This window comes from Ambystoma mexicanum, chromosome 7p (genome assembly GCF_040938575.1).
Source record: "Ambystoma mexicanum isolate Mex_15411 chromosome 7p, UKY_AmexF1_1, whole genome shotgun sequence".
Taxonomy (NCBI): Eukaryota; Metazoa; Chordata; class Amphibia; order Caudata; family Ambystomatidae; genus Ambystoma; species Ambystoma mexicanum.
Window position 1 is genome coordinate 906,118,666 of NC_090939.1, and position 27,182 is coordinate 906,145,847.

At 48.3% G+C, this 27,182-nt stretch overlaps 1 protein-coding gene across 1 annotated transcript in view; it reads left to right on the forward strand.

Moving 5' to 3' along the window:
* PROS1 (protein S) overlaps positions 1–27,182 on the forward strand; it is an 858,149-nt gene that overhangs the window by 85,482 nt on the left and 745,485 nt on the right. The window contains exon 2 of the mRNA XM_069637200.1: positions 10,761–10,918. Coding sequence (XP_069493301.1) covers positions 10,761–10,918 — 158 coding nt within the window. The remainder of the gene's footprint in view (positions 1–10,760; positions 10,919–27,182) is intronic.

A 27,182-nucleotide genomic window follows, 5' to 3' on the forward strand; every position in this document is an offset into this window, starting at 1 on the left:
TAGCTGTTCGCGTGGACGGCTGCCAGGAACAGAACAGTCAACTAAAGAAAAACCCACCTTTCGGACGCAGGTGTGTTCCTTGTGTCCTTTGTGCTCCCAGTGAGACCGTGCGGTCTCCATGGAATCCTTCATGCTTTACCGAGAGGCGGAGGAGGAGCTTCCTTGACCCCTGCGAGTCGGGACAAATGTACTCATCTCTTCGAGTCCAAGTCTGAGCCGATCGCGGCCCGCATCTCTTCTCCTTCACAAGTGAACCGTTGTGTGTTTCGAACTCCGTACAGAAATCAAACAGAGGGTGTGCTTTTGTTTCACTACCAAGATTTTGTTTGTGCTCCCGTGTGTACTGTCGGAGTTGGCCCCTCCTCGACCACACTCCGGCCATGAACTTACTAAAAACATTGACCTGGGATTGGAACGCTTTCCCTGCTCTAATCAGCAGGGCTTTGCGGCGTGACACCAGGTCAGCCCGACAGAGGCCACAATGACACGTAGCTCTGCCCATAGCTCCGCGACATTAGGAGCAATGCATGTAAACAAATGGGAGCATTGGGATTGTGCAGACAAAGGGTTTTATCAGGGGCTAAAACATACAGGATTAGGAATTGGACTTGAACTTGGTCTTGAGGTGCATGAGCCCTCAAAGGAACCTCTAGATAAGACGCAACCGGCAAGTAGGGAGGTTGCTGCTCATGGTGTACCCTCTCTGAAAGCCATAATGTAGAGACTGGTTACAAGACAACAAAAGAAAATACAGTCTGAGAACAAGGCCTACAATTCACAAACTTGCAACGAAACTTCAAAAGGACCCTATACTGGCCGGAAGTCAGAATGACCTACCCTCTCAATGTTAATGGAATCCTTTAATTAGGACTGCAAACAGACTGAAGATAAATCAACATCAGAGTCAAGTCCCTCATGTGCAGCCTTCTTGGGTGTTTGTGATCCGTGTCCCGTCATAGGGATTCCTGACCACCGGAACAAACCTGAAAGGCGGAACTCCTTAATGGTTGCTGATCAATTGCTGAAGAATTTAAAGGGAATGAATGCCTCAATGGCAATTAACCAGAAAAACGAAATTGTTGGAATGGGCTCTTCTGGAAGGTTTATTGCCCCTGAACCCAGTGGTGCACACCGGAATCCGCATTGTTCTTTACCAGAGCAGAATGTACCTCTTAGTCAAAGGTAATCAACCGCTCCACTCAAAAGAAGAAAATTAGACCCTAATTTTAAATCGCACCCGGTTAGCTCTCAAAAAAGAGCTCCTTGTTTGAACCATGAGAACTTTATTACAGATTCAAACTTCAAAGTAAACACAAAAGCACGACGAAAGTTGAGCTCGACAACATCAGGAGACTCATCTGAAGAAGGCTCTGTCGACTCATCATTTATTGAAAGAGATTTCCCAAAGATTTGGTGTTCAGTGCCTGAAACAAAGAGCCCTAACAATGTCCTACCAGAAAGTAATCAGGCTGTTTGTTCGGACCTCATGGAACAAGTAATAAATTAATTACGCCCAAACATAATCTCTGCGCTGACGATTACAGTGGCTCCACTTATAAAATTGTATGAACACTTGATCAAATCATGTAAAGACCAAAACACCTTGTTTGCACTGATAAATTCCAAAATAATTAGTGTGGTCCAGGAGTTGAAACAACAGGAAATAAATTGTTCTAAGAAAAACGAAATGCTAAACACCTTACTAAGAGACCAACTTAAAAGCAATCTGAAGACAAACGTCTCCTTGCAGAAGTTGCAAGGAAAGCCCTGTTGATTCTGCAAAGACAACAACAATTAAAAGGATCCGTATCACAGCCTGAAAGCTATGCTCAACATAAAAAAGGGCATCCATATCCAGAAGAACATGCTGAAGAGGGAAGGGACGAAGTTTGCTCAAAATACCACACGCGGAGGAAGAGACTTCACGCACTCAAGGTCTGGAACTTTCGGAAACTGGGGGGCCAAAGGAACATCCTCTGAAAAAAGGAACAAACCCTGACCTACAACTGAACAATATAAGTGCGCAGAGCTCTGCTGCCTCCGCCATAGTGGACGGAATTGGCGACGTAGCAGCCATTGAATCGACCTCCGCGAATGCCGAGGGGTCAACTGGTCCGCCCCCAGAAGAAGCAAACTCCAATGGAAAAAGCAGTGCTCTGAGAGGCTCGAACTTTTCAATTTTTGAGAAACCAATTCCTGGTTCAACCTCAAACAAAGATGAAAGCAACAAAGCAAGGAAACAGATGAAGAAAACAAAAAACATAAAAAGTTGCAAAAACACACTAGCTAAGAATTCCTCTAAATTTCTACAAAATTTTAAAGCTTTAAATGTTACAATACAAACAGAACAAAAAAAAGAATCTACTTTAAAAGCAGTGGAAAGGGGGGCGTGGCCAGCGGGCGTACGATGCGGACGTGATCTTGCATCGCTCCCGTGCTGCCGGCCAGATCCTGCAAGAATCCTGCTGAAAACATAATACTCAAGAGCCAAAAACTACTTCAGCAACGCATGAAAAACTGCTGCATCGACCAGTCTGACAACGGATCAGAATCGGTGCGGGGATCCCCAGCTACAGCGTTCGGAAGTGGCGGACCCCACTCCGTGTGCAATATTCAAGATGGCCGCCATGGGTGAGAGCTGAGCGGAGGGCGCCGCGATCTACATTTGTGCCGGCCTGAGCGAGAGAACTATAGCAGTGGAGGGACGGAGGGCGGCGTGGAGTGAGCGGACCCTGCACTGGTGTGGGCGAGGGTGCTGCCGGGTCGCTGCTACCGGCTCCAGATCACGAGGGCAGTCGGGTGCGGGTGACATCCCCCCTCCCCCTCCAATACACAGCGGCAGCGAGGAGCGGAAGAGCCCTGTCGACAGACGCTCTGTGAGAAAGGCACAACCCCGAGTCCCAGAGAGCACAAGTGCCCGGCTGTCGCTGCGGCTCATGGGGAAAAAGAGCGCTGCTACGACCCGCCCACAGTACACTGCCACAACGCTGAGAGAAACATCTGGACCTGTGGTGAGGTTGCGGGCGCTCCGCTCGGCGTAGAGCACCTGCCGGTCCCATACTCTGGTGTTTGCACACCCACTTGCCTGCACATGAAAGTCAGGAAACAGTGGTAAGGAGAGGGAAACACAGGGAGCGTCGTGGCGGCGGCGGAGTGGGCCAAATCCCCTACATGACACTGTGCTCACTGCAGCCCCACCGCATTTAATGTAGATCACCAACAGCCACAGCGGAACTCGGGCAAGGAAAACAAAAAACGTACCCCCGCACTGGTGGCACCAGACAATAGGAGAGGGGTACGACCGCCTGTAACATCTTCGGTGGTCCAACAATGCAAATAAGCGACTGTTTGGTGTGCAAAAGTGCTGAAAGAATCAACTAACGCTACTCATAGCAACAAACCACCATAAGCGCAACCCTGTGTGACACCAAAAGAGTGAGCACCCAAATCAAGACCTACGAAGGTACAATTCCCCGGCGGGTAGTGTGCGCCGCGTGGAGACCCAAGGTGTGTCATCCCCAACGCTCCAAGTTATACAGCCCTATCAGCTCTGTATCCGTCCCCAACTCCCGGTAGGACACGACTCTCTGTTGCTGCAATAACGACTGAACAAAATGGGGAAAGATAAGCCCAGGAAAACCTACACACAAAGTAGAATAGAGCAATTCACAACCACACCAATGGCTCACTCCCCGGAGCGGTCGTCGACAACAGAAATGGACTACCCAGTAGATGACATCTCCCTCAGAGACATGATGGGTGCCATAGCCAGCTCCAGAACATCAATGGAAAAGAAGATGGACAGCATAGGCGCTGACGTGTCTCTGCTCTGCCACAACCTACAAAAACTAACCTCTCGCACTGGGGAGGCAGAAGCACGCATCTCGGAGACTGAAGATAACCTACGAGGGGTCAATCACCATGTGCCTGGTATGCTAGAACGCATCAAAACCCTGGAGGTGAGAGTGGATGACAGTGAAGGCAGATCCAGACGCAACAACATTTGCATACTCGGTCTCCCCGAGAAGGCAGAGGGGGCATGTATGGAACTATTTCTTGAAGAATGGTTGGCGAACATATATAATGCGGAGTCCTTTTCCAGGTTCTTCTCCATCGAGCAGGCTCACCGCATCCTGTCAGGAAAAGTCACAACGGGCGCCCCACCGCGCACAGACATAGCAAGATTCATAAATTATAGGGACAGAGACACTGTGCTACAACTGGCCAGGTCAAAGGGGACTGTCACGTACAATGGTTCTAAGATCGCCTTCTTCCCGGACTTAACCAGAGAGGTTCAGAAAGCGCGCCAATCCTTTGATCCCCTCAAAAAGCACCTGCAATCAATGGGAACCAAATACGGACTAATTTTCCCTGCCCAACTCAAAATATTTCACAAAGGCACATCAGTGCATTTCACAAACCCTAAGGAAGCATGGAACTGGGCCGAAAGGCATATAGAGGGCGACTGGAGCACTGAAGGGAAAAGGAGAGGAGAACGCAACAGACCACATCCTGAGAGACCACCAGACATAGAACCCCAACAACAGCAGCAAGATAGAATGCCGCAACAGGGAAATGAATGAACAAGGTTCAACAGTACTCAACCAATGGAACCACAGTGTGGAAAATGTACAAGAGCCTGCAAATCAAGCGTAATAAAAAAATCACAAAAAATACCAAGGCTGGCGGTTGACCCGGCAATCGCCCCCCCTCTGACAAGGAAATTAACTCACAGCACTAAATGAGAGTGCTACACCGCCAAGCTCCAGTTTCGACAAGCAAACTGCAAACCCAGTTGGCACGGAGCGAGCTTATACGCGCTACAGTTTGACTGTTTAAGTTCACGTCGGGCCGACAGATGCTTCAGTTGGGGTTGGAGTATAGGGAGGGGGGAGTTGAGGGCACAGTTCTTATTCATTTTTCAGCATGTAACGGTGCTACAAGCAAAGCGGACGGGATGTACGACAAGCTATTTTACTTCCTAACTGATCTGGAACATTCACGCCATGGGAGGCGAACCCATAAACCTAAGACCCAGACAATTGATGACACCTGACACTGGTTCAATCAATGGACACCTAAATCTCATGACCTGGAATGTGAATGGGGTAGGGTCTAGCATCAAAAGAAAGCTGGTATTGCAATATATAAGTCGGCAGTCACCGGACATAGTACTCCTAACTGAAACGCATCTTGCAGGGACGATCTGTAACCTCTTTAAGAGATCCAACTATCGCACAGCGATACACGCAGGTTTCTCCATGGGGGCGAGAGGGGAGCCGATACTGTTCGTAAGAGACTTCCACTAGAAATCTCGCAAATAACACAGGACAGAGCTGGACGTTAGGTACAAATACAGGCCAAACCCTGGCGATCATGGCAATATACTCTCCACCGTCTCTCCTGAACGCACTGCTAGCAGACATTACCCCAATCCTGGCCGCAAATACGGCCGACATGTGGATGTTAGGTGGCGACTTCAATTAAGTCATGGAAAACACCCTAGATCGCACCCACATGAGAAAAAGGAACCCAGCCACCACCACTAAACTGGCCGCCTTTGCGTCCGCTCTAGGACTGAGAGATGCGTGGCGGGATCTGCACAGGGACACACACGAATATTCCTTCCACTCAGGAGTGCACGCTTCAATGTCAAGAATAGACCATTTCTTCCTACCAAATCAGAACATTCACAAAGTGTGTGATGCATCCTTCCTCCCACGGGGTGTCTCTGATCACTCCCTACTGTTGCTCAAGCTTGAAACGGAAAGACTGCGGCCTCCCCCCACATGGTGGCTTAACTCCTACTACCTGGTGTTCCCGGACCTACAGGCGAGGTTGGAAACAGTCACCTCTGAGTACTTCGAACTCAACACAGGCTCGGTCAACGACCCTGGAACATCATGGGAAGCATACAAGCCGGTTTTAAGGGGCAAAATCCTTTCGTGGACAACGGCAAAGAAAAAAGCGCAACGTGAACAGATCATGGAGGCCGAAAGAGAAATCACGATCAAGGAGTCGGAACGCATCATTAACGATACCCCCCGAGACAAACAGAGCCCTGACACTAGCCCAGAAGAAGCTCCACAATTTATCGCTGGACTGTGCCAAGAAAGCACATAGTGCCATGAAAGCACGGATATACGAGACTGGCGAGAAAGCGGGCAAACTGATTGCATGGCTGTAAAAATGTGACGAAGGTCACCAACAAGTCAAAAGCGTCAAGAATGCGAATGCGGAGGTGGTCTCCTCGAATGCAGCGATAGCAGAATGTTTTGCTGACTTCTACGAAGAGCTTTACAAACCGCCCCCCCCACCCCCCACCGCAACGCCATAGCGTCCAGTGCCATTCTGGATGGTGCTTACCACAGAGCAAGCTGCTACACTAGACACCAAAATAACTGAGGATGACATTTCAGAAGCCATTGCCCAACTCCAAACGGGCTGTCGACTCGAACTATAAAGCAAAAAATAAAAAAATAAAAATATCTGAATTGTTGAATGTATTAATTTGTGTTTGAATTTCACAGCAGGACTGTCGCAGTGGAGGTACAAGGTGCTCCAGGCTGGTAGGCCTGCTGGAATCCATAAGGGACTGGCAGCGTCCGAGTTTGTCAGCAGAAGAGTAGTTAACTCAGCAAGCCACGAGGAATGGGGGAGGGAATGTGTGGGTGGTGGGAAGGATTGGGAGGTGGAAAGGTGCAAGGATCAAGGCTGCCAAGGGGACTAAGCAACTGGCGGTAGGGGCGGGCAGGCACAAGGTAACAGGGCGCAGGGAAATCCAGTTAGTCGGGAAAGGGGGAAGGGGACAAATGTACAGAAAGCGGCACAGCTACTTGGGAGTTGGTAGAGGACTAGTGGTCGGGTACCATGGGGGAGCAACCCCCAGGGGAACGAGGAGCAGGCAACGGGGGTAAAGCAAGGGGGCAAGTGCAACGAGGAATGAAGGAGAACGGAAACCTAATGGGGGAACGACAGTGGGTGAGTCACACAAGCAACGGGGGAGTGAGTAGTAGGCCTGGAGACAGGGTGGAAGGGCAGAGGGTAGGGGTGAGGAGGTGAGAGAGCGACAGGATCCCGGGGGGCGAGGAATAAGATGGGACCTGGAAGCGGGGGGCCAGCGTTAGGAAGGGGTTGGGTGAAGGGAAAGTTTACAGCACGTACACCTGGCCAACGGGGAGCAAAGGGGGGGTAGGCGACAGGGGTGAAAAAGGTTTTACGATCCTGCACCTGGGCAAGTAGTAAAAGTGGAATCGGCTGCAAAGTAAAGCCGGTGCTGAACGGGGGAGTGTTTGAAGTTCGAGTTAACACGCTAATAAAGTGCACAGTGTCAGTTCCGCTCAACGGATGCTGCCCGGTATCAAGTGGGGTGTGTAAGAGTGTGCAGCTCAAAACAGAAAATCCTGATGCTGCATTACCAAGTAACAAGTAACGGAGCACCTGTAAGCTACCTCATGCTTACATAAAGCAACTGTGGCCTGTTCATCCACAACCCGAGTCAGTGTCTTCTTTCTGGAATGTGTTTGGGATGAGGGGGGGTAGGGCAAAGGGAAAATTGTGTCGGGCGTGGCCGCAAGGTAGACAAAGTGAATTGCTAACAAGGTTAACCGAAGTAGGCCCGGGGAAAGCCGGTGTGGGGTGTTGCAGCTACAAATTCACTGCCGGAGAGGAAAGTTGTGCTTGGGCTCCATAAACTCACAAATGAATGCGTCGCTGCAGAGGAAAATCAGAGCCGTTATAGGTCTAACAATGACAATAAAACCACCACAATAGAACATGTGTTTTTCATATATGCCGTGGCAGACACCCACTGCATAGCGGGTTTGGTAGAGTGCACAGGAGTGGCGAACAGCAATGGAATTGTACTGTACAAACGTGGACAAATGTGTACATATTAGGACTGGCATTGTTTCATGAAGACACTGGCTGGCATTTAGGGCAGAATGCAGGTGCCACTATTCTTTAAAAAAAAAAAAAAGGAAAAGGTATTATCACTAAAGGATCCAAGCACAGCTGGATGAGCTTAGCAGTGGACGTTCCTTTAGCCGTGTTTCCTTAAACCGACGAGTAGACCAATAAAACTATTTTGTAAAGTTTGATGATGTCATGGGGCTTCCTTTCAGCTCTGCAGAATAGTCTAAGTTTAGGTACTTAACATGACAATAGCGGTCGGTGTTACTCACACCAGGCCCTTGTACCTAGCTCGGTATACCCTCTGAGCTGTAAAATCCTTTCAGTTTAGGCCCACACTGAGGCACCAGATTCTACATAATGTCTCAAATGCCTTGAGGTACCTTGTTGCCAAAGTACTATGGTTGACGAAGTCTACAGTCTTCTTCCATAGCAACATTACGTCTTGAACAGGTAGCGTGTTCTCCAGAGTGGCAAACGTCAAGCGCTGAAGAGGCGTGAACACAGTCTTATATAGGCCAAAATTCAAGATGGCTGCGAAGATTTCATAACAGAGTTTCGTGGATCTTGCAGGACTTTGCAAATCTTGCAAGGTTTCAATGCTTTCTTCTGGGAAGGTCCAAGTGCCCCATGGAAGATCAGACAATTGTCTCATGCTTATTTCTCTGTTTCTGCTGATGTTTCCTTATTTACTGTGGTGTTTAGTTCGCCAGCAATGCATCTTTTGAGTACACATCCCTTTTAGGTTGCTGCAGGTCTCCTGTTCGTACACCATGAAATTCTGCAAATGCCATGAGTGGGTCTTTGAAAGCTGTAAAGCCCAAACTGGAGTGTGTTTGTCCCTACCTTTTTGTTGTAAGGTTTGTTGTGACAGGGGAAGTGAGGTGATAATGGTGCGTGGTGGTCATGACCGATAACTGAGAGTGGCAGTGGTGAAGTTGGAAGCAGGGTCTACAAGTGATATTAAGGAGGAAGTGATGGCAATAAGGCATAGGTAGTAACATCAGGGCGGAAAGAAGACCGTAAGGAGGAAAAGAGTTCAGTCTTAATAGAATGAAGATCGAAGGAGATATTAGTCCATACAGGAAGGTTCCAGAGGGCTAAGTTAGGCCCAGGCAGGCCCAGACCGTGGGAAGAGAATTGTGAACCAGACATTGGAAGGAATGGCGAGGGAGAAGGGTCCGATTCGGAAAAGCATTCTATTTGAGCCAGGAAACCAGGATTCACGCTCTCAAAGTCGCTTGGAATAAACTTTTCCAAATGTCCTTGCACTTGTAAGAACTGTTGGCGGGCATTAGGCACTGCAGTTTGGGATTCTCGCAAAAACAGCAACTAGTTTAGACTGGTCAGAGGGTTCGGGATCTCTTAAAACATGTAGGCGCAGGCTGCTGAGTAGATAATCTTACAAAACTATAAAAAAATCCTGGGATGCGAGGAAAGACTTTAGTAATCAAAAGGCTTGGGAGTACTTGCCAAGATTTGAGGACTTGGCCTATTTGTTTTGCCTTTTATGCGTTTGAGAAATTGTTTGTTAAAACCCAGTGTTAGGAGATCCATCCTGACTTATTTAGTTTTAAGCTATAAGCTTAGTAAGTGCAGACAACCTTGCATTTTTTTCAGTTAAACACATTTTGCTAAAACTTACCTTCTATCTTGGCGTACTTCTTGGTCCAAATCACTGGTCTGTGACACCTGACTAGACCTGGGATTGGATCACATACCCCAATTCCTCTGCCTCAAGCCTAGAGCCCAACAGGACAATTGGATTGAACCCAGGACGAAGGTCCCTGCGTAATGTGAGAGTTCTCCCTTGCTAACGTGGTGAATTCTATGTGGTGCCTGTAGTGGTTGAAGGGAAGTTTGTATCAAGGCATATGATGCTTTCACCTGGGATTTGATAGCTGTGTCAGCAGCACTAGTGCACGAGTCTCTATATGGGCCTGGGCTATTTCAGTTATTGTAACTGGACAAACAGGGTTTTGCTGAGCATATAAGGGTTCCCACGGTATATTGAGATGTAATGTCGCTTTTGATGTTGTGCCTTGCTATAGATTATTGACCGGGGACTGTAATGTCTGTAATTAGAGAGGATACACCTGGCGCATGATGGCTGACTCTAGAAATATAATGTGCATGGGCAAATGAGGCTGTATCCTAATACGTGCTTCTGTGCCCAATATATTTTTCTGGTCAAGGTTACTTTTGGGTGTTTATTTTGCACCACAATACGAGGATACACTTTGGAAATGGAAACACTTGGCTATATAATATGCACACCGCAGTTCATAGTTGTGTGGGGCTGTGCCTAGTATGTAAGCCTCTATATAGACAGATGAATGCTATGCCTTGACATTGAAGCCTGCACCTTGCGTATAAGGGGCTACCTGACCATGCACTGGTATCATCTGGCATGCTTCTATAGAATATGAAGCTGTTGTACATGAGCATGCGAGGATAAATGTCACATACAATAAAGCCAGGTCCCCTATACTTAAACAACTTTGCCAATGCTTTGTAAATATATGGACATGCAACCTCTACAGCAAGTGTTATTTTTAACCGAGCGCCTTCTTGATCAAAAGCAGGTTATCGTTTATATAAGCAAGATTTGTGGAAGGGTGGGAAGGTTGGCTTCTTAAACCACAAATGGGAAAACGGTGCCCATACGTTTCTTTAAATTATGAAAAACTGTTTTCTATGCTTGTAAACTAAGTATTCAGGATTGTAAAATGTTAATACATCTATATCTGGGCTATGATATTGCTTTTCTTTTAAATATACAGTGATGTAGTTAACTAAAATGTACCTAACGGTCCGAAACTCAATCGCCATGTTGTATTTCCCCCCAGTTGTGTCTCGGCAGTATGCGTCAGAGTTTCTTCTACGGAAGCGTCGGGCAAACACGTTTCTTGAAGAGAGTAAAAAGGGAAATCTGGAAAGAGAGTGCATTGAAGAATTGTGCAATAAAGAAGAAGCCCGGGAGATTTTTGAAAATGACCCTGAAACGGTAGGTGAGCCACCTTGAATTGCTGTATTTAGAGTTTGAAGTCCGTTTAGGGCTTCTACTTTTCTTCCATTTGAATTGTCAATGAGTCGCCTCAATCTGTTTTTTTTATAGAACATTTTTTTAAATGATTGCAGGCAAGACATGTTAATTAAACAATCAGCATTTCAACTTCTTGGTTACATCTAGCCCCCATTTCATCTCTTTAGACAACCCTTACGCTCCCTTTCAAATTGTGACTCTAAAAATAAACACCTATAACTTCCACCCCAATTCCCCACTGACCAGTCCTCAAACAGGAAATGTGTGTGTTTTTGAGAGCTTGCCAGCATGGCATAATAATTATAAAATACCTTCTTAATTCCCTGAATGCTTAATCCCTACATAAACATTTCTATCATCCTCAATAATGATTGTGAACAGCATTCTGACATCTTTAGATGCAGTAAAAAGACAATTGTTTGACATTTTTCAGAGCATCCCATTTAAAGTATTTCATAAAGGAAATTGCTCCCTCAAACTGAATAAAAAGAAAATACTTCACCTTTTCAATTTCTTGTAGCCAGGCTGATTGTAGTGCAGCCGCTGGTGTAGCCGCTTCAGTTTCTAGCTTAAGTAGCTTCTTTTGAATCACCAACTTCCCCCTTTCCATCTGTTGTGTCTATGACGAAGTCTCCTGCTTAACTATGGGGACTATCAGGAGGGTGGTCGAATGGACCTTGTATTGCTTCAAGTCAGAGGATGCTGGGCCCGGATGTGTATGAGGGATCCCAAGACCACCCTCACTGAATCTGTGCTCAAAGGCAGGGGACAAGCGCAGTGAAGTTCTATTCCCATTTACCCTAGGTTTACTAGAGAACCCTTATGTGTCCTAAAGTAATCGTGTGCCAGATCCAAAACCACCAGCCTAGAAATAAGTATATTTCCCTTTTAAGTGAGATAATTTCCAGACACACTGCAAGGTAGAGAGGGATGTGATACAAGTTCAACATAATTCAAAGCAAAGTCATTACTTATGAATAGAAACACCCACAGTGAACGTAGGAGTTCTGTGGATACAATGCTGCAGATCTGCGTTTCCCCGAACAAAGAAAGAAAGACGTGGCAAACAAATTAATTGAAGCATTGTTTACCGGTGAAGGATTTACATGCCAGAGATGCAATGTTTGAAATTCCTTGCTCGGAGAGACTTTTCAAAGGGGAAGCTGTTTTTTTTTTTTAGAATTACCAAAGCATCTCTTGACTTCCAATTCATATGCTAGGGAAACTGGATTGTATTGCACTAGAGGCTGCAACAGGGAGAGTCACAAAGAGGAAAATGAAATCCAAAATGATGTCGGGACCTAAAAAAGATGAGGTTCAGGCCCTTTCCAGCCCACATGACCCAGGTCACATTAACCAGTCGGGCTCAGCACAACACAGGCCAACACAGTTGCTGACCATCATTCCGAGCCCCACCTAGCGGTGAGGAAGATTACCATCGATAAGCCAAGCAGCTCAGTCTGAGGAAAGGGGATTTTGGTAGAGGCTGGTAAGTGGAGAGATGGTGGAAAGGAGGTTCTGGAAGACTGAGGAGAGGGGGAGGTGGAAATGGTGGGAGATTCCAGGTGCATATCACTAGAGGAAGGAGGTGGTGAAGACGAAGGATTGATGGTTGGACGGAGAGAATATAGAGCTGGGGAAAATGAGGTAACCTTTGACTCCGTAGATGAGAAAAAGGGTGACAGCGAAACCAGCTACTATGCCTAGGATGATTTAGGCAGACCAGGCCGAGGCAGCACTTTGAGGCAGAAGGAGGTGTGTTGTCTCACTGAGAGTGAAGAAGCTTATTTGAGGTTCGCAGAGCTAGTGAGATAGATCAGGACCCTAGAAAAGGGTGCTGCTCAAATCCAGAACCGGAGAAAAGAACCCAAGGACTGGTGTAGAATGTGGGTGCAGATTCCCAAGTGTTGCTTGGTCAGGTCCCAGATCAGCCATTGTCTCCCAAGGATGGTCCTGCTCTCGGCCAGAATACAATATTGGTCCCTTCCATAGTTGCTAAAGCCCAAGGACACTTGCAGCATTTTTCTGGCATCGAAGATGTCCCAGAATAGTATTCATGCCACCTCTTGGCATCTTCGGAGAGCAACTTCCAGAGAATATTCAGCGTTTGGTTACAGCACTCCACCAATCCATGTGTTTGTCGGTGATAAACGGCGGTACAGAGGGTCTTAATCTTAAATGCTCTCTTAAGGTTTGTATTTAGGTGGAACATGAAATGGGTCCCCTGGTCAGTCAGGAATTCCTTGGAAAACCCACGTGTGGGAAGTAAGGCATAAGATATTTCAAGATGTTCTCCACATTGTTGGCCCTCAAAGGAAATGCCTCAGGATATCTAGTAACATCTAATACAACAAGTGTATACTGGTTGGCCACTTTCGAAGGGATGAGGGTTCTATAATTTGCTAGAAACTCAAAACCTTCTGTGCCCTGCTGCGAGAGTCCCAGCGTCTGATCGAAGTGAGCCAATATGACCAGGTGGCCCGGTCAGAACGTTTGTGGTGTTAGTCACAAGATACAGTACCACAGAAAGCCTGCAGACAGGTTTTTCACCATCTGGATGAGAAAAGAAAGTACTTGGACTTCTGCATTGGTAGACACTTGAGATCTGAACATCCTTTGTGTGTCCTATTTGGCTTCAGGACAGATTGTGTCGGAAGTGTGATGCAGAGAGGCTACCATGGGAGCCCAACCAGACCTCCTCCTTTATACTGTGCTAGGCTCACTGATGACCACAGTTACCCGTGGATACAGAGGACTACATCCCCACAGTGTTGAGGAACTAGTCATTGCCTCGAAGAACTGTGCTCAGAATCTCCTGAACTAAAGGTAGCATTTTTTAAAATTTGTATTGTATTCTTTTTATTGGCATTGAAAACCTAACCGGCACAGTGTGCCAACATAACAAGTACCCCTACCCTCCCCCTTCGGTGCATCCCCACATAATTGCATGGTACATTTTGTTGCAAAATCGTAGTTCGTACTTCTATTAAATAATGCCACATTGAGTTCATTGTCCTCGGTAAATTGTTAGTGATTGGGTGTTGGTGAGAGTCTGTACAGCATACCAAACTTGCTTTGATCCCTCCATTTCTTGCGGGTGAAGCTAGGATGTGGAGGGTTTCACCTCCCCGTCGTCTGATTGTCTGATCAGGAATTGTGTATAAGCGTCCCACATGTGTCTCTCACCATCAGGGGAGTTGCTAGGTCTGGAAAAGACCCGTGGCTACGCTGATGTCGGAACTGTTGGGACTGGGGGCTAGCTAGTCTTTTGGCTGAAGCTCCTGAGATTTTATCTGGGGCTACAACCAAAAGATCAGGGGCTATAGCCCCCTTAGCCTCCCTAGCAACGCCCCTGCTAACCATATTGATTATGGGCCATGGAGCCCCATCCGGTTTCCATATCATTACAATATAGAATATCGGCTTTCCTTTGAGCTATCCCCGTGCTCTTTCTAACCCCCCCGCCCCTCCACAGCTTTGCCACCCGTCGCTTGGCCAGTATCAGGAGCAGCACCACCAGTTTTCTAATATGTTTGGGTATCGATTTCGTGTAACCGAACAAGGGTATCAGTCGATCCGGTTCTACCTCTTGCCCTGTGATGCCGCTGACTTTCGAATACTTGCTCCCAGAAATGTCGAATGGTAGAACAACCCCAAGCTATATGTTACTCACCGGACGGGAAGTATACCAAATCGGTGGCCGGAAGAGACAGGACTGAACTATTGATTGAAGAGCTAGGTCGGGGCCTCCAACCTAGCCTCCTCTCTGTGAGGACACAAGACCTTTTTAACGATATGACCCTCTGCTGGGTAGGACCAGGCAGAGGGACTGATCGCTCAAAAGGGCGGGGAGGACACACCGCCAAGAACCGAGCTGTAAAGGAAAAACAAGAGGTGAGCAATTGGAAATAAGAAAGATCCCTTTCCCTCGATACTTCTTTCTAGTAGTACCTGAGCTATGCCCTCCCCTTGTTTCAAGGCAACCGGAACCACCTACAAGTAAGAGAGGAGAATGTAACCTATCCTGACTATAGTGGTCGATTAGCTAGGGAATATGGATAATCATACAACAGAAAACCCTTACCACTGATGTGCTGTTGAGCCTGTGTTGTCCCAAAGAGTTCATAAAACGGAAGTGCAAAATAACAAATGGGTAGGTTAGTTAGGGAACTGAACCCGGGCGGAACGAGGGCCGCACTAGAGTCGGGTAGGTGCACTATCCGCAAAGCGTCCCTGTGCACTACTGAAGAATGTCCAATGGAAGTCTGATTGTGGAGAGGAAGGTAACAGCAACAATAAGGGACACAATTGAGTTGGAGTATTGCAGGTGATATAGTTCAGCGGCAAGGTACAATGAGTACAGGAGATATGCTTGTTAGCAAGTGGTGAAAAGAAGAGTCTTACCGATGCCGTGATCACAAGGTTCCAAAAAGCGGCAGGCAAAAGCAGTCCGTGAAGGAGGCAACAGGTCTGGTACACAGGTAAGTAAAGCAGGATTGAAGACGGAACTTCTAAATACCGGGATGCAACTTTAATCAGAAGCAGCGTTTCGCCCGGTTCCGAGGTTTAAATCGGGAAGGAGAAGGCGGAACTGGACGAAACCGAGGTTCACGCATCATCGCCTCTCAGCTGACAGCGGGAGGCGGAAGGCTGGGAATCGTAGTCCAACTTGCCGCAGAGTGCTGCGGAGTGAGCCGAAGCCACTATTTTCCAGGGCAGTTGCCAGTGGGCGTAGAATGGGTTTGCAATATGACTCATACCCTTACGGAGGGCAATAACCTTCCTCCGGGCCTGCCGAGGCGTAACACTATATGGGGAAAGTCTGATGGTGTGTTATCGCATCTGATGCATCTACTCGAGGTGTCCAGGAAGTATTTTCAGTTGGGTCGGTGAATAGTAATATTGATGTAGATATTTTAAATGGATTAATTTGAATCTTGCATTAATGGCCTCCTTTCTAGTAATCTCGCAACAGTACCTCCACATCTCTTCTGAGATCTCCTGCACCAGGGCCTGTTCCCATTTCCCTCGAGTAGATGTTGCTTCTTCCCTAGAGTTGAGGCACATGATATACAACACCAATATTACTTTACTGCCGAGACCCCCTGAAGCAGCCTGTCCAGTATGCAAGCGACCTGTGGTTGCCCGGGGAAAGTGGACGTAAGGTCACCTTCAGCCTGTAATAAAGGAACACTTCCAACGCGGATAATTCCCCTTTCTCCTTCAACATATCCAGTTTCATAAACATCCCATTGGGGAAAAAGCTCCCCAAAGTGTGTCAATCCTAGTCTTTTCATCAGGGACACAAAACCCACTTCACTGGTGATCGGGACCTCAGGGTTATGTATTACCATAATCCTGGGAGAATAGAGAACCTCCCCCTTGGTCTTGTGTTCTATGCGGGTCCCGACCCTGCAGGTTACATCTACCATATTGTGTGCTCGGTGTGCCCTGCCGTAAGAATTACAGACCTCAACAATGCTACCTAAGGGTACGGTGCGCATTACCAAATAAATAAACAAACAAATGATGCCCGCGCTGCAATGGCCCTTTCCACTTCGACGTGCCTTCTATCTCCCCGCACCCCAAACCAGTAGAGGAGAAAACCCGCCTGTGCAACTTTATAGTATGTTTAAAATTCTGGCAGCGCTAGGCCCCCTTCCTGTATGGGCACCGTTGGCTTGTCCTAGGAGACCCTCACTTGTTTGCCCGCCCATATGAACTGTAATTCTGCCGATTTCAGTTCCCGAAAATATTCCCTGGGCACTGTTATAGGGGTGTTTAAGAAAACATACAGAAACCTTGGGAGTAGTGTCATTTTAATTACAGATATCCTGCCGTATAGGTTGAGGGGGAAGGGTCTTCCATCTGGACATTGCCACCTTTGCTTGTTCTAAAATTCTTATGTAATTGTTATTATATATAACCCTATTGTCCTTTGCAATATTAATCCCTAGGTAGCAGCTCTGGACCATGTGCCATTGGAATCCCCACCCATCTTGATACTGCTCCACTTTGTTTGTTTGTGGGAAGAGGACTGTTTTGCTGGCATTCACTCTTAACCACGATCGATCCCCAAATTGCTGAACATTGCACATGACCAGGTCTAGATTGGTACTGGGGTCTTGGTTCAACAACACCAGGTCGTCCGCGTACAGTGATATCACCAATCTGAGTATGCAATTGGACTCCTCGGCGTATGTGTAGCTCTTTTATCCTCTCCGCTAGTGTTTCTATTGCCAGGGCGAACAGCAGGGTTGAGAGGGTGCATCCCTGACGTGTCCCCAGTGCTATAGTAGATGTCAATTGACCATTCACCCTTATCTTGGCAACTGGGAGTATATATAATAATGACACCATGGCTATGAACTGCTCCCCCATTCCCATCTGGTGCAACACCGAGAACAGGAACGGCCATTCGACTGAATCGATCGCCTTGGTGACATTGAGCAAAGCTGCCACCACTGAGTCCTATTGTGGCACCACCGCCATTAACCCGAACATTCTCCTGAGTCCATATGAGGTGGAACGTCCTGGTATGAAACCAGCCTGATCCGCTCTCACCATAGTTCGCATCAAAGGTGATAAACGAGACTCTAGGATTTTGGCTAAGATTTTGTTGTCAAGATTGAAAAGTGATATCGGGCGGTAGGAGGAGCAGTCATTGCACAGTTTGTCCGTTTCAGTAGTACCACCACCAACACTGACTCCCGCAGGGACTCTGGCAGCTGTCCCTCTGCTAGGCTGTGCTGATACATCTGCAGCAGATATGGAGCAAGTTTATCGGCATGATGCTTGTAAAATTCGGACGTATACCCATCCAGTGTCAATGGGTGGCCGAGCCATTCCCTCTGTTCATCTGTGAACCAGTGTAGGCCTACCTGGTCCAAGTACGAATCTATCTCTGCCTGGGAATCCAGAGTTTGGGAGGAATATAGTTGTTTATAGTACCCAAAAGACTTTTGGACTATCTCATTGTCCTCAAACAGATCCACCCCATGTTCATCCACTATCGCTGGAATTCTGCTCCTGAGGTTGTCCATCTTGGTCGCCCATGCTAACGTTCTGCCCAGGATCTGCCCCTCCCCATATTGACGTACTGCTGACCTGCCCCATATGTATTTGGCTTTCCTTCGTGCCAACTCCTGCACATCCTGCAGCTGCTGCAGGATCTCTGTTCTAGGTGGCCGCTTGCATTGCTCGTATTTTACTTTCCTTGGCGGCCAGTTCCCTTCTAATTTGCCTTATGATCCCTGATTACCTGGATATGCATTCCTCTCTCATCACACATTTAAAACTTTCCAACAATATCCCCATGGACTGCACTGAACCCTCATTGATTTCGAAGAAAGTATCTATGGCCGGCGTCAAGCCCTCCCTAAGCACCTTATCCGTGAGACCTTCACTTTTGAACCTCCAGGGAGTTCTTTCTGTTGCACGGCCTGATAACTCAACAGTCAGCTGTACGGGAGTGTGATCAAATAGCATGCGGGCAAGGATTACTACCTTTCCAACCTGTCCCAACAGTGATTGTGATACCAAAAAGAAATCTAATCGTGACACTGAGTTATGAGGTGCAGAATAGCATGTGTATTTCCTTGAATTCTGATTTGTAACCCTCCACACATCGTCTGTCTCCAATATCATGCCCTGTAGCTTGCTTGTCCCTCTGCTTCCTCGGCGTTGGCTATCTCCCGTCCGATCACGTGCGCGGCTCATCACTGTGTTGAAGTCACCAGCCCAAATTAACTCCCCATCGCTAATTTCCCCAGCTGCTGTTCTATCCAATCCAGCGTGTCTGTCATATCTTGGTTTGGGCCATAGTAATTAACTAAGGTGTTCGTCTTCCCCTGAATTATCCCCTGCACCACCAGCACCCTCCCCTCTCGATCTTTGATAACATTGGTCTGGCGAAACTCCACTGAACTGTGGATAAGGGTACTCACACCCCATGCATATGAGGAATACGATGAAAAGTATGTGTGGTAGCCCCGCTCCTTCCGAATTTGGACTCCAGCTACGGTGTTAAGTGAGTCTCCTGTAAGAAGGCAATCCCCACCTGATGGCGTTGCATATACAACAAGACCTTCTGGCTCTTAGACGGGCAATTCAACCTCCTGACATTTCAGATGATACTAAGTGGTGCCATGGTTTATAGGAAGGGTATGTGCTTCTCCGCAGGGCACAACTGCAACGCCCTGTCCCCTCAGCTTCTCCTCGGTTATACTGTGTCAACTTCTCACATCCTGTTTGTGGCAAATTACTTGTATCGGCTCTCCCCCTTTCTCCAGCATTATATCTTTCATAGATTCAGATGCTAGAATATTCCCCGTCGTCAGACTGGGAATCCTCAGTGATAAAAATAATTATTAAAACATTTTTTAATATACACACATTGCTCATAGCAATGCATGTACATAGCCCATTATGGCCTATGAGACATTCTATTGTGTAGTCCCTCCACCTCACTTTGGTCCTTTATGACCCCAACCAATTAGGTGGCAGGGCTTAAGCTCCGCCCCAGGCAGCCATCTTCAGATTTTTCACCGGAGTCTAATTGACACAGGGAGTCCTCAAGCTCTCAGAGCTTTTTTTCAAATATCCTTCTATTTTCACAGTAGTTTATATTTCTATATTCTCTACCACATTCCCCTGGCTAGGGGATATCTCTACTAGTTTTTGGGATTTCAAAAAACTTTATTTGGACCCAGAATTCGTCGAGTGAACTTTCTCTTCAGATGGCTGAACGTCAACCAACTAAGAAGCCTTCCCTATTCAGGGATTGCACGAGGTGCAGGAGAAATGTGGTTTACATGAAAGACCCCTATGATCACTGTATATACTGTCTGTACCCTCATGACATCCAGAAATGTCACATTTGCAAGTCTTTTTCAACTAAGACCCTACAAGACAGGCATAGAAGACGACTTCTGCATCTGGAAGCCAAGGAATTTTCTTCAGACGACGAATCTGAGAAGACAGCTCCTGTTCACTCCAGCAAATCATCCGAGAAGCAAACCTTTAAAGAAGGGCTTCTTCAATGGAAAGGGGTTCCTCTCCCACTCTCAAGAGTAAAAGGAAGCTGGAAATTATACCTTTCCTACCTCCCCTGGACTCTACAAGCCATAAGATGAAGCACTCTATGGCAAAACTACCTCCAGAGGTAAGGAGGAGTTTGCAAAAAACGGGGGGGGGGGGGGCAGTTGTCCACGAAGAAGCCGTCTACGAGCGGTGGTAAAGATTGAGGCCCGTCATCCACCTAGCCGTCGACGAGACCCTCTTCGACGACCACCACGCGGCAAACCGCTTCGTCCACGACTAAGTCCTAATCGGCGAGTTTATCATCCACGACGCAATTGCCGACGAAGGAAGCTCATCATTCATCCACGAAGCACTCGTTCACGATGCACTCGTCGACGGATAAGGTACCGTCCTCAAAATCTTTGACCACGCACTCGTCGACAGATAAAGTCAAGCTAATGTCCACAAAATCTTCGTCCACGGACCCGCCGTCGTCAACGAAATCTTCGACCATGGCTCCGTCGACGGCACTGCAAGCTCATTTCCCGACGGATGATTTAGGGCCCAAAACGCCCCTCGCTGACGCCACTGTTACACCATCCAATGAAGACAGTCTTCCTGAGTCTAGAGAAGCACCGCCTCAGTTTGTAGATGCTCTCAAACCTCAGGGAACACAATTCTCTCCCTTAGGAGAAATGCCAGAGCTACCTGACGTCATCCTGCAGAAGGAACACACACCTGACTTCCATTAAGCTTCCCCAAACGGATAAAAGGCAGAGCATGAGAGCACACTTTAAACGAGGCAAAGCACACGAGGAAACAGCAGTTTCGAGACGGCAGCTGAACGAGAGAAGAAAGATGGCAAAACAGAAGGGGATTGCAAGGAGGGAATTTCCCTTGACCTTTTCAACAAGGAACCGTTAATTTCCAAAAACCTTGAGAATAGAAAGCGTAAGACCAGGAAACCAGGATGAAGAATCCTGCATTGTGTGTCGGAGATACCCGGGGCCCTCCCGTGTCAATAATCAAGTATTGAGGAAGAAGCGGGAAGAAGTAGCAGCCTCTGTGGTACCGACCTTGGCTCCAAGAACAAAGAAGCATTAGAGAAATCAACACAGCCGGTGAGTTGGGGAGTCAGATACGAGACCGGTCTGTGCTGAAGCCAAGGTTGCAAGCAGCAACATTGTATGGCAAGCGCTGGAACAAACATTGTTAAAACGCATGTGATAAGAGACGCAAGTAAAGTTAAACTGATGATGAGTGATTGAAGTTTAAAAGCAAGATATAATACCTTTGACAGAGAGGTCCAGCACCGCGTGGGTGCTCAATCGAAGGTCTCTGTACGGTATCCAGCTGAAAAATGGCAAGAGTGAAAGTGAGGAAAAGGTTATATCAAGAAGCGAACGAGTAATTTTGAGTCAAAGTGGTCTTGCGACGGGTCATGCAATATCCTGCGCACAGTCAATTTTTTGTTTTTTTAAACTTCTTTTTATTGTTTCATTAACAAGAAAACAAATACGAATCCACATCGAAATAACCCCCCACCCCCTGTCGCAGCACCAATGGTCCTTTCCCACTGGCCGTTTCCCGACCAATCTTTCATCTGTAGATGTCCAACAGTTTAAGTCTTTGAGGGCACCATTGTTCCCTGAATTCCCCTTTCAAGTATTCCAAGGACTCTCCCCAGTCCGCATAAAAGGTCTCCAGTTTGTTTTCGGCAGCATATGTTGCCCATTCCCGTAACTATTCTTGCTCTGTAGGGATCATAGGGCCCTTCCACCACTGTGCAATGAGGGACATTGCTGCCAGCGTGAATATCACTTTCGCCTTGGTGCAACCTTGTCTTTCCACTTCATCCTCCTGCCCACTTTTCCCCAATAAGATCTCCCGGGGATCTTGGTGAGCTCCCTCCCCGTCCCCCAACGCCTGAGCAATGGCCCGAGTGATTACGCACCAGAAAGGTTGTATAATGGGGCAATCCCACCATACATGCGTAGCTGTGCCCATTTCCCCGCAGCCCCTCCAGCACTCCCCCGAGGCAGCAGGATAGATTGCGTGGAGTCGTCCAGGAGTGTAGTGCCATCCATCCATACATATATTTATACCAAATTTCCTGCAACTGGATTGCTTTTGCCACCTTAGGGATCCATTTCCATAGCCTCTCCCAGTCCTTCTGCTCCATTCTAACCCCACAATGCCGCCCCCATTCGTCCATATAAACCCAGCTGACACTCGGGCCGGTTCTCTCTAACTGCTTGTACAAATCTGAGATTAACCCCCTGGCACCCTCATGGGTTGTTAAAAACCTTTCAAAATGCGTTAGGTCTCTAGTCGCGGCCGTCCTTACTCACGCAGACATAACCTAGTGCCTAATTTGGAAATCTCAAAGTCTCTCCCGCTCTCCCAGACCGAACTCCTGTTTACATTCCTTAAATGTTTTCACCCCATCCCCAATGAACATGTCCCTCAGGGTTCTGCACCCCCCACTCTCCCATTCTAGGAACACCCCCCTCTCCAGTCCTGGCGAGAAATCCCCATTATTGAAGATGGGAATGAACGGTGATGGGAAAGTCGTAATCCCCCGCTTCTCTACAGCCGGATCCCAACTGTCCACTACACTTTTTGTAATGGCACTCAGGTAGAGGTGGGGAGGTCTCAGCCTTCGTGGGAGCCACAGAACCTCCCCCAGGTGATGCCGAGCTACTGCTCTATCCATCTTCACCCAATGCTTTAGGTAATCCTTCGAGAACCATTCCTTAATTACCCTAAGCTATGCTGCTTCATGGTAGCGGCGAAAGTCGGGGGAAGGCCAAGCGCCCCCTCTTCCTGGAAGCCGTTAGTAAGTGCCTGGATAAGCGCAATCTCTTTCCCCCACCAGACAAATTCCCTGATCATCTGATCCAGCTTCCTGAAGAAACTTTCCGGAACCCTCAAGGGGATAGCCTGAAAGAGATAAAGCACTCTGGGGAGAATCGCCATTCTAAGGCCTGCCCCCCTACCAAGCCAGGATATAGGCAGGACGCCCCATTTCTGTAAATCTTTTTTAATTGCTAAAAGAATCGGCTCATAATTTGCTCCGTACCAGCCCGCCAACAAGGGGGTTATCCTTACTCCCAGATACCGCAACCCGGACGGGCTCCACTTGAACGGGGACATTGCCCTCGTCTCCCTCACTTCCTGCTCCCCTAGGGACAAATTCATCAACTCTGACTTCTGGAAATTAACACGCAAACCTGAAAGTTAACCGAAAGTGGTTAGTAATGCTATTCATGCTTTAAGGGACTCCTTTGGGTTACTTAGTGTGAGCAACATATCATCGGCGAAGACCGCTACTTTGTTGTCCCCCTCCGAATGGTATACCCCTAATATCTTCTGCCTGACGTATTGCCATAAGGAGTGGCTCCAAGTAGGTGGCGTAGAGTAGTGGGGAGAGGGGGCACCCCTGTTTCGTTCCCCACTGGAGCCTAAAAGGCTGGACATCTCCCATTTACCAGGATGCGTGATGTGGGGTTTTTATAATTGGCGGCGACCAGGTTTATAAATCTCTTCCCTAATCTAATTTTCTCCATCACCTGAAATAAGAACGACCACTCCACCCGATCAAGGAGGATCGCCGGAGTGGCCGTCTTACTGGATTTCTCCACTAGGTGAGCTACCCTCCTTATGTTATCGGTGGTTTGCTGTCCCATCACAAAGCCCGACTCATCTTGGTGAATTAGCGAAGTGTCATGATGCCTACCCCCGGCCATTAGGACCAAGGCCCTCAGCTCCGGGAGCAGGCATCCAGACATTTGTTTAAACCTCAGCAGTCCCGGCTAGGGGCTGTCTGGGGTCAGTCTTGGCGCCTTAGGCGCCAGGCTCATCATGGCTCATAGACTTTACTTACCTGATGCAGACCATGCTGCAAAAGAGTCCAAGCCTACATGAGGCATGGATGGGACTAATTTGTTACAGGGACTATTTTTTACTCTGGCGTGGCTCTAGGAAACTTCTTACCTGGAACTACTTTGGAGGCTATTTAAACCACACCCGAACAGCAGCACATGCTTCGTGTTATTCTGCATCCAGCAGCGTGACGCTCAACGTGCCTGCAGCCAGCATCCAGTCTTCTGCCACGCCTGCGTGCCTGCAGCCAGCATCCAGTCTTCTGCCATGCCCGCCTCAAATCCGGAGCTCCTAGAATAAAGAAGAAAAGGACAAGGTTAGAAAACAAACTTATTTCAAATTCCTCACCTAATTCCGGAACCATTTCATCTCCGGACCTGGAAAGTACATCAGTCCTGCATGCGTCGCTTCGCCAGCTCCAGCACGGCGCCGTACTCGCCAGTTCTCACAGCATCTTTCGATCCGGCACTGTCTCCATAATTTCTTCGCCGTAATCCGGCACCTAGGGGACACAAGAAAAAACAAGGTGAGCCAAGGGAATCAACAAATACAATCTCTTACCACCATAGACTTACCTGATTTACCACCGGCGATATTATTCCATAGCTCTCCACATTTTCATATGCCGCATCTGTAAAGAGGGAGAAAAACACGTTAACGCATGCAATAGTTACCGGACAGCGTTGGGTAACACAGACTCTTACCTGAACGCCAGCAGCAGCTACGAGACCTTCTTCTCACGAACTCAGTTGCAACTTAAGGAAGGAAGGGGACAAGAGTGAACATCGGTCACATTGAACTCTTTGAACTTGATACTTACCAATCCCGCCAGGGACTTCAGAGTCAATACTTACCGGAACTCTCCCAACACCTTCAAACCAGTGAAGTAACTGGTATCTACGCGCCCCTGCAAGACACGCAGGATGGAGAGCTCATCTTTTACGAACATAAGGTGAGGTTACTAAGGGGATATCGGAGGTGATTAGTGGGGGAGAGCGAGAACAGTTGGGAGGCCATCACTAAAACCCAGAGGTGGTTAATCCCTGTCTCCACTTGCAGGAAAATACTTCTTCGGGTCCAGCAGACAAGACTAGGCGGGCCAGTCCAGACAGTCATCTCTGCACTACGCATCAGGTTGAAGGAGACCGCAGCTGTCCGGGTCCGATCGACACCCCTGTGGGGTCCAGGTGAGCGTAACACGAAGGAAGATTCTTTTCCAGACACCTTGCCAATATTTAAGTGAACATTTTTGCCTCTGTGTTGATAAGGGCGATAGGAGGTACATTCTTCCGGCTCTTTCCCTGCTTTATGTATAAGGGTAATTTTAGCCTCTTCGATCGATGGAGTGATTCCGTCCACAGCGCCAAATGAATTAAATAGCTGTGTTAGACGCGGGACCAAAAGGTGGGAAAACGCTTTGTAAAAGGAGGCCGGGTAGCCATCGGGCCCAGGAGCCTTGTTTCGGGGAAGAGATACTATAGTTGCCCTCACCTCTTCCTCCGTGATAGGTCGGCCTAAGTCCTCGCCCTCTTCCCTGGACAGTTGCAGAAGTGGTAGGTTCCTCAAGAACTCTTCCTGCGGGTGTGGGACTGGGCATTGGGAAGAGTAAAGAGCTTCGTAGAATTCCACTAATCTCCCCTTTATTTCTTCGGCTCGGGTTAGTCTCCTACCCCCCTGATCTTTAATAGCCGTTAACACTTTCTGTTCCCTTTGTCCCCTCAAGAGGCGAGCTAGAAGTGAACCTGCCTTATTGGCCCTAGCGTAAAAATTTTGCCTCACCCTGAGCAAAGCTTCTTCCGCCTTCTTGGTTCTCAAGATCCCGAGCTGGCCCTCCGCTAGCCTGTACTCCCTATGTATCTTCCTCGTGGGGGTTTCTCGCATCCGGGCTCTAGCGGCCTCGACCTCCCTCTCCAGCTGAGCCTCCAAACCCCTTAACAATTTATTTCTCTCTGCCTTTATTGCGATTAGTTCCCCCCTCAAAGTAGCCTTGAAGGCATCCCATCTTGTGCTCAGACTCGTGTCCATGCTAGTTTTCCTTACAAAGAAATCCCAAATCCTGCCTCCCAGCTCCTCGCATATCACAGGATCCCTCAGGAGCTCCCCTGGGAATTTCCAGCCCCACACCCCTGGCCTTCGCCTCCCAAGCCTCAGTTTCATTTGCACCACCTTATGATCGGCTATTCCCAGAGGGCCCACCCCATAGCCTCTACCTCTCCCATTAGACTGGCGGATAACCAAATGTAATCAATTCGGGACTGGGTTCTGTGAACATCAGAAAGGAAGGTGATACCCTCCTCGTCTCCCCGTAGTACTCGCCATGTATCGCGTAGACCGGCCTCTTCTCATCTCTCCCTCAGTTGGGGAGAGGCTACCACTCCACCCCCTTCCCCTCCATGTCGGGACCGGTCCCGCCCCCTGTCCCAGACCAGATTGAAATCTCCCATCAGAACCACTTGGCCCCTCGTGAAATTCTCCAAGACACTCAAGGTATCCCGCAGAAACGAAACTGATCTTGGCCCACATTGGGAGCATATTCCGATGCAATGGTATAGCAGGAACCCATTATTGTCCCCCTCACCATGATGTACCTTACGTTCCTATCTCTGGGAATCTCCTGGAGTCTAAAGTCGATCCCCCTTCCAAAGGCTAGGGCCACGCATCCCCTCCTCGTAGAGCCAGACGCAAACCATATCTGTGGGAAGCCCTTCAGGCGCAGACGGCCCTGATCTTGCCGCCTTAAGTGGGTCTCTTGCAGTGCCAACACATCCGGCTTGTGAGATCTAGTAAATTGCTCCAATTTTGTACGCTTGAGGGGGGAGTTAAGCCCCCTCATATTATGTGTTATCCACCGAAAAACAGCGTTTGGGCATGATGCGCCGCAACTAGCTTGCCCATCAAGTCTCCCACGAGGCTCCCAAGTAATGTCCCCCCCTTCCTTCCTGGGGGGGGCTCAGATTTCCTCCCCACCCCTCCGCCCCTGTCAGCCCCCCGTCCAATAACCCCTCAAGACCTTCCTTCTCCATTGACTGCTGGGACCACCACCCAAACCACCCCCTCCTTTCCCACCCCCCTTCCCCTCCCCGAAACTCAAATTTAGGGCGAAGTCCCTCTTCATGTGAGCTCCCAAACTCCCCATTAGGACTGCTGCCCGCCTGTTCTCCTGCTCCAATCCCGTGGGTCAGTTTTTGCACCTCTCGGCCTTTGACCTCTCTCGCATCCCCTCTACCCCCCCCCGGGGAGTTCCGGCCCCCCTACGGGCACGCTGCCTTCTCGGCACCGCTGGAAGACCCCCCTCAACCCTCCCCTGTCCCTCCCCCCA